Source organism: Cetorhinus maximus, chromosome 13, assembly GCF_964194155.1.
Source record: "Cetorhinus maximus chromosome 13, sCetMax3.hap1.1, whole genome shotgun sequence".
NCBI lineage: Eukaryota > Metazoa > Chordata > Chondrichthyes > Lamniformes > Cetorhinidae > Cetorhinus > Cetorhinus maximus.
In genome coordinates, this window is record NC_135891.1 from 12,366,229 (window position 1) to 12,374,590 (window position 8,362).

Genomic DNA, 8,362 nt, shown 5'->3' on the forward strand with positions numbered 1-8,362 from the left:
CTTCACAGAAGGGTATCAAATGAGATTTGACACCCAGCCAATTAAGGAGATATTAGGGCATATGTCAAAGTCCTGGGCTTTAAGGTGCATTCTAAGAGGAGGAGAGGGAAGCTGGAGAGGCAGAAAGTTCTATGGAGCAAATTCTAGTCTTAGAGTCCAGTCAGCTGAATGCACGGTCATCGTTGTTGGGGCAAAAGAAATTGCGGATGCACAAGAGTCCAGAATAGCGGAACACAGATTTCTTGGAGGGTCGCAGCACTGGAGATAGTCACAGAGATGAAGCTGAGGTCATGGAGGGATTTGAGCACAAAGACTGATTTTCGTTTGGAGCATTGTCAGAGGGAATGGTTGAGCCAAAGATTTGCATCTTTTAAGGAAAAATTGGATAATTATTTGAATCAAAGGAGGCTAGAGGTCTGCAGGGAGAGCGCAGGGTAGTGGGAGCAACCTTAGAATGATCCAGCAAAGAGCCATCGTAATAACAATCAGCTGAATAGCCTCCTGTGTTGCCAGCTTCCATGGTTGTGTGAGCCTAACCTCTGACTAAAAGCAAAAAAACTGCGGACGCTGGAAATCCAAACCAAAAACAAAAATACCTGGAAAAACTCAGCAGGTCTGACAGCATCTGCGGAGCGGAACACAGTTAACGTTTCGGGTCCGTATGACTCTTCACCAGAACAGTTCTGGTGAAGAGTCATACGGACTCGAAACGTTAACTGTGTTCCTCTCCGTGGATGCTGTCAGACCTGCTGAGTTTTTCCAGGTATTTTTGTTTTTTGTTTCTAACCTCTGATTTCTTGTTTCTCTCCCCTACATTTCTGAAATTAGCCTTGCAGATGGTTCCACAAGCATCAAAGCCTTTGAAGCTATAGGTGTCAGTGACCACAGTCCACACTTCTGACTTTTCTGCAATTTTCCCTTTCCATTGTAGTTCCAGTTATTAAGTTCTGTGCTATCAGTCCCTGCCCTTATCCCAAACCCCTCCGCTTTGCTACCTCTCTATCTGCCTTCAAAAGCCTAGTCTAAAACTACGTCTCTGATCACATCTTTGAGCATTACTCATCTCCCTTGACTGATCAGCATCCAGTTTCACCCTCTCAGAAATGCTTTGGGGCATGATATATTAAATGCCAACATGGCAATGGTTTTGAAGGCTATTATTGACTGAAACTTAGTACCACATAACTCACGAACAGACATGCCTTGGAAAACAATAGGGGGCTATTTCCAGTTGGCTAGGTCCTGAATGATTATTTCCTATAGACTCAATTCCAGAAGAGTGGTAAGTTGCTGCATTGTTCTGTGCTTACATGAAAGGATTAACCCCCAAACATCTGAGGATGTTGAGCGCTATTCTGTGATGCAGCTTCCAATCTTCAATCGTCATGGCCATGATCAAACCACCAAAGAAAAAAGCACTCGTGTCAAGAAAATACATAGGGCAGGTCATTGACGAAGGCAGAATTCCAAAAAGCGGGAAGAGGCTCATGGGGAGCAGTGCAGTTATTGCGATCGGCAATGCTTCGGTGCACCAGAGTATAGCCATAATCAGAATTATATAGAGACATTTTCCCTCCTGGTGGAAAAAAAGAGATCAATTTAAAAGCACACACCAATAAAGCAGGTCAGTTAGGCTAATTACCAGGATTTATTTCAATATTGATGTCCATGTACTCTTAGATATTGAACAGCAAGACACTTTGTACAAAGACTGCCCAAGAGTGGAACACACTGAAGGGTTCAAAATGGCACAGATATAATATATTTGGATTTCCAAAAGGTGTTCAATAAGGTACCGCACATAAGGCTACCTAATAAGATAAGAGCCCATGGTCTTGGGGGTAGTATATTAGCATGGATAGAGGATTGGCTGACTAATAGAAGACAGAGAGTTGGAATAAGGGGGTCGGTCATTTTCAGGATGGCAACCTGTAACTACTGAAGTGCCACAGGGATCAGTGTTGGGACCACAGTTATTTACAATATATATTGATGATTTGGGTGAGGGAATTGAATGTACTATCGTCAAATTTACGAATGACACAAAAACAGGCGGGAAGGCAAGTGGTGAGGTTGACACAAAGAGTCTACAGAGGGATATAGACAGGTTAAGTGAGTGGGCAAAAACATGACAGATAGAATATAATGTGGGAAAATGTGAGGCTATGCACTTTGGCAGGAAGAATAGAGGAGCTGAATATTATTTAATGGAGAAAGACTGAAGAAAGTTGCAGCACAGAGGGATTTGGGAGTCCTCGTGCATGAATCACAAAAAGTTAGCATACGAGTTCAGCAGATAATAGGGAAGGCAAATGGAATGTTGGCCTTTATTTCAAAGGGAATGGAATATAAAAATAGGGAAGTCTTGCTAAAACTATATGAGGCACTAATTAGACCACAGCTAGAATACTGTGAATAGTTTTGGTTCCCTTATCAAAGGAAAGATATACTGGCATTGGAGGCAGAGAAGGTTCACTAGGTTGATGCTGGGTATGGAGGGAAGATCTTATGAGGAGAGATTGAGTGGATTGGGTTTGTACTCATTGGAATTTAGAAGAATGAGAGGTGACCTTATTGAAAAATATAAGATTCTTAGGGGGCTTGACAGGGTAGATATTGAGAGGTTGATTGCCCTTGTGGGACAGTCTAGGACCAGAGGGCATAATCTCAGAGTAAGGATCACCCCTTTAAGACAGAGATAATGAGGAATTTCTCCTCTCAGAGGGTAGTGAATCTGTGGAATTCTTTACCACCGAGGGCTGTAGAGGCTGGTTCGTTAAGTATATTCAAGGCTGAGATAGACAGATTTTTAATCAGTAAGGGAATCAAGGGTTATGGGAAAAGACAGGAAAGTGGAGTTGAGGGTCATCAGATCAGCCATGATCTCATTGAATAATGGAGCAGACTTGGTGGGCCGAATGGCCTACTTCTGCTCCTATATCTTATGGTCTTATGGCACTGTAAACTTCAATGGTATCTGAATGCCAACTGACCTCTTATTCAGCCAAGATGCACTGAAATACATTACTATGGAGTGTTTAACAATAAAATGCCAGTGGTTCTACCTGTGGTGTTGTTCATGGTTAATCTGTGATCTGGACCATAATAACTATTAATCCAGAGAACGTTGAATTCAATCATGGCCATCTGAGAATTTGAATTCAGTTTTTAAAAAAAAAAAATCTAGAAATAAAAAGCTGGCATTAGTAAAAGTGACCATTAAGCTGTCTGATTGTTGTAGAAACCCAACTTGTTCACTGGTGTCCTGTATGGAATTGAACCAACCCTCCTCATCCAGCCTGGCCTATAATGTGACTCCAGTTGCACATCAATTTGATCGACTACCGATTTCCCTCTGAAGCAGCTTAGCAAGTCACGCTTTCATGTCAAATCAAGAAGACACACTGCCATCTTCCCAATTAACTAGGGATGGGCAATAAATGATGACTTTGCCAGCGACGCCCAGTAATGAATAGATAAAGAAAGAACAGCGGCTGGAAAATTGACTGCTGTGTCTCCTGCATTACGACGGTGGATGCACCTCAAGTGTACCTCGTTGGCTCTAAAATGCTTTGGAACATCCTAAGCTTGTGAAAGGCTAAATGAAAATTCTTTCTTCCCATTCATTTATGAAGGGCAATTTTCCCCAAAGACATGCGGGTGTTCCTGGTGATACAATGGGGGTAATTGTGACATCGATAACAATAACCTGACCCTGTCACGATCTCACTGTTACACTCAGTGTAATGTAGTGTGGCTGGGTTCTTGTTGACATCATGGGTGTTCACTCAGAAATTTTGGAAATTGTTACAAAAGTCATTTTTCATTTCAATTTGAGTATTAATACAAGGCTAGATATTCCATGCCAGTTTTTATGGCCCTCTGAAATGGCTTAGCAAGCCACTCCGTTGCATTAAGCATCTACCAAAAAAAAAATAACAAGACCACAGGACTGCAGAGGTTCAAGGAGGGGACCCCTCGTCTTCTGCCACCATCCCACCCTCTTCTCATGGCAACAAGGGATGGGCAATGAATGTGGGCCTTGCCAGTGGGTACCCACATGCCAAGAAAGAATAATAGAATAAAAACTGGCCCGTCTTGAGTGTGGATCAGGACAGAGGGGCAGCAGCAGGTTTATCACCATGTTCTGCCATTCTATTATGCCATGCTGATCTGCATCAGAACTCCATTTGCCCACCTTGGTTTTGAAATTCTTAATACCCTTGCCTGACAAACATTGCGATGAGCGACTCCTGATTTTCTGAATGGCACTCATAGCAGACCGGGTACCCCATCCTTAGTGAGGTCTCGGGAAATCTGCCTTAAGGTTCCTGTAACTAAGCAATATAGAAACACAGTAAAATACAGAGGCAATCCAAAATCCAATACCTCTAAATTGCTCAGTCTCTCAAATATAACAATAATAATAATGTGTGTTGATGAGTGCCACCATTGGTAGACTTGTCTTCAGCTGCCTAGCCATTTACTTGTTTATACAGTGCTTGAACTATGTCCACCACCTATTCAGCAACGATCATGAATTATAAAGGATGGATATAGATCCCTTCCCTTCTTTCCAATCTACTTTCTCCTCCTTGGAAGTCAACCTAGGCTGTACAACATATACAGCCAGGAGACCGAACTGGTAAATTTCACCCTTTGACTGTTCCTTTGAAGCAGCTTTCAGGAAACAATTGAATGGCGATTCACCAACTTCTCTACATCTCCTCTGTTCCAAGGTCCCATTCAGTTCCACCCTGTATTGAGGCAACTGAGATTAGCATTGTGGGTGTGAACTGATCCCTCATTGCTCTGTGTTCCAACCTGCAGTCCTAAAAGAAATCATTTTTCTAATCTACTCTCCAATTTTTCCCCTCACTTCCTCTTTGGAGCTGCTGACCCTAACACTGCGACACAGTCTCCAAGCTGGGGGTTAGCGTGCCCTGGCGACCATTATATAAGAATGAAACAGAGAAGTGAACGTCAGGAAGCTATTTCACCATGGAGGGCATCACATGGATGAATTTTTAAAAATTCATTCACGGGATGTGGGCTTCGCTGGCTGGGCCAGCATTTATTGCCCATCCCTAGTTGCCCTTGAGAAGGCGGTGGTGAGCTGCTTTCTTGAATCGCTGCAGTCCATGTGGTGTAAGTACACCCACAGTGCTGTTAGGGAGGGAGTTCCAGGATTTTGACCCAATGACAGTGAAGGAACATACAATGATACATTTCCAAGTCAGGATGTTGAGTCACTTGGAGGGGAACTTCCAGATAGTGGTGTTCCCATCTACCTGCTGCCCTTGTCCTTCTAGATGGTAGTGGTTGTGGGTTTGGAAGGTGCTGTCGAAGGAGCCTTGGTGAATCCCTGCAGTGCATCTTGTGGATGGTACTCACTGCTGCTACAGTGCATCGGTGGTGGAGGGAGTGAATGTTTGTGGATATAGTACCAATCAAGAGGGCTGCTTTGTCCTGGCTGGCGTCAAACTTCTTGACTGTTGTGGGAGCTGCACTCATCCAGGCAAGTGGGGAGTATTCCACCACACTCCTGACTTGTGCTTTGTAGATAGTGGAAAGGCTTTGGGGAGTCAGGAGGTGAGTCACTTGCTGTAGGATTCCTAGCCTCTGACCTGCTCTTGTAGCCACAGTATTTATGTGACTAGTCCAGTTCAGTTTCGGGTCAATGGTAACCTCCAGGATGTTGATAGTGGGGGATTCAGTGATGGTAATGCCATTGAACATCAAGGGGCGATGGTTGGATTCTCTCTAGTTGGAGGTGGTCATTGCCTGGCACTTGCGCGGTGCAAGTGTTACTTGCCACTTGTCAGCCCAAGCCTGGATATTCCTGAATTTTCACTGCAGGGAGCTTCACTCAGCTCAACTGCAAACTGGGACCATGTGGTGTTGGTTGATTCTGGCTGTAGTTACAGGATGAATACCAGCGGGTTATAAGATTGGGGCTAGTTCGATAGGATAAGAAGATATTGCCTCTATTGCTACCAGCTACATATAGGTTATTGCTGCGTTACTGTTGATTGAAGGGAATCTGAGTGTTACCAATATTACTGTTGGTTATCGGTGCAGGTTCAGTGAGTGGAACCAAAGTTCTTCAAGCCCCTGGTTTCCACCCCCCCTGCAAATTACTCCCCTAAACAAAGATACTCAACCACGGGGGGGGGGGGGGGGGGGGAACCAACGTTTTCATAATGTAAATGCAATAATGCTGTAGGCGCAGAAAGAAATATCTAGATCAGCCAGGGAACCTTAGCAAATTTTTTTTCCATGTAGTTTGGGTTAGAGGTGGGGCCAAAACGGCCAGAAGTCCCCAATGTAACTCAGATGTTAGCCGTTTTCTTTCCTCTCCGTAGCTACATGTGTAAGGGTCTAAGAGCAAAAAGGTGCAAAGAGCAGTCGCCCAGGGTGGGGTCCTGCCCAAGAAAACCGGACACCCCAGCGAGGTTTACGCCTGAAGAGGCGACACTGGAGAAACAGCAAAGAGCAGTGGGTGCGGTAGCTCCAGACTCCTTACGGCGTGAGGTCCAGCCGCTGAATGGTTGTGCAATTCTGCCTGACAGTCCGGCCTCTACCTAGTGATTCTATTCTACTTTCTGTCCTTACAGTTTGGGCATATTATTTTTTTAAAAAAAAATCACACATCGCCCCTGTTGAGGATGGCTCTAAGTTTCAGTGAATTCGCTCTTATGTCCGACTTAAATCTCCCTCGGCCAACATTTGTAAGACCAGCAAACATCCCCCCCCGACGTCATAAAATGAATAGAAGACCTGAACAAAAACAGAATTACCTGGAAAAACTCAGCAGGTCTGGCAGCATCGGCAGATGCTGCCAGACCTGCTGAGTTTTTCCAGGTAATTCTGTTTTTGTTTTGGATTTCCAGCATCCGCAGTAGCTTTTTGTTTTTATAGAAGACCTGAACCTACCTTAGGAGGCAGTAGAAACACGACGGGTAAACACACAAGGGGCGTTAAAATCAGGATGAGTGGTTGCCGAAGGAGCCATAACCTTAGGAGGACGTCAATCATGACCCCAGTTAGTAGGAGTGAGGTCCCCTCAAATACTCCTACATGAACAACTCACTCCACGGGCAGGCCGATCCCTTTTTTTTTTGCCGATGTGAGGGAGAAGTTGCCCCTTCCCGACGCTAAAGTTGTGACCCGGGTACAGGGTCGACAAACCTTGTCAACCGTCTTTTGCGATGAACGACAGAAAAAAGGAGAAAATGCCGAAAATAATCGTCAAGTTATGGCCGCCTCTGTGGGGGGAAAAAGAGAAAACAAGAGTTGATATTCTCAGGCCTGCCACCTCTCATCGGAGCTGGGCGGGGGGGGGGGGGGGGGGGAGAAGGTTAGGGAGGGTAATAGGTTTTGAGCGGGGTGGGGGGTGGGGTGGGACAAGGGCAAAAGGGAGGCCCGTGATGGGGTGGAAGGCGGTGGAGGTTGAGTGACAGGAGAGAGTTCTGTCTTCCAGGGATAGAGGGAGTGGTGATGAGGTAAAAGAAACAAAGAAACAAAAGGTGTGCCCAGAGCAGGTGTGCTTTCAACCGCCAGCCAACAACAAACAAAAAAAAAACACGTGACAGAGAGAGAGAGAGAGAGAGAGAGAAAAAAAACCGAAACGTACAAAGAAATGGAAGCAAAATGGGGCAGGCGGAGGTAAACGGGTCCGAAATTCTTCAACTCAACGTCGAGTCGGCGCGAGAGCTGCAGTTGAGGTGGGCCCGGCCAACGGAAACTCGGGGTAAGGGCCTCGTGGACTGAACGCGGGCGTTCTTGCCCAGTGGGCGGATTTGAGAGCAGCGCGTAGAACGAAGAGATTGAAAGGAGCGAATGTGGAAGAGAGATGGGAAGAAGTACTGCTTCACCTTGAAAGGAGTCTTCGGGGCCTTGGATGGTGAAGAGAGAGTCGGCGGGGGGGCGGTGTGGGGTAAAAGGGCAGGTGCTGCATCTCCTCAGATCACATGGGAAGGGGGTTGAGTGACAAGTGGACCAGGACATCATGGAGGGAACAATCCCTTCAGAATCCTGACAGGGGAGGGAGTGGGGTGGGGTGGGGTGGGGGGGTGATGTGTTTGATGTCACTTCGATAGATTTTCTGTTTACCCCGTCTCGTTTTTTTTCACTTTCAGAGGATAAAGGACTCAGTCACTTTGTGTCGATTGAGTTGGTTTTGGGGCTGCCTGCTTTTTTTTTCCACCGACGCGATTGGCATTTGCGCAATGCTAGGGCAACCCTCGGTTAGAAGGTATTTTTAATTTAGGGTTAGATGTTCTAACCACACAAATCAATAAGGTTCTTGCCCTTTGAGTTCAGAAATCATGATTTATTAAGTCTAAGTATTGAACAAATA

General features: G+C 45.4%; 1 protein-coding gene across 1 annotated transcript in view; it reads right to left on the minus strand.

Annotated features, from left to right (window-relative positions):
* Nucleotides 1–7,627, minus strand: part of LOC144688434 (Na(+)/dicarboxylate cotransporter 3-like) — a 64,689-nt gene extending 57,062 nt beyond the window's left edge. Inside the window, exons 1-2 of the mRNA XM_078554958.1 lie at nt 6,937–7,627; nt 1,311–1,576 (exon numbers count right to left, since the gene is read on the minus strand). Of these exons, the coding sequence (XP_078411084.1) occupies nt 1,311–1,576; nt 6,937–7,038 (368 nt within the window). The 5' untranslated portion in view covers nt 7,039–7,627. The remainder of the gene's footprint in view (nt 1–1,310; nt 1,577–6,936) is intronic.
* Between the last annotated feature and the right edge of the window lie 735 nt (nt 7,628–8,362).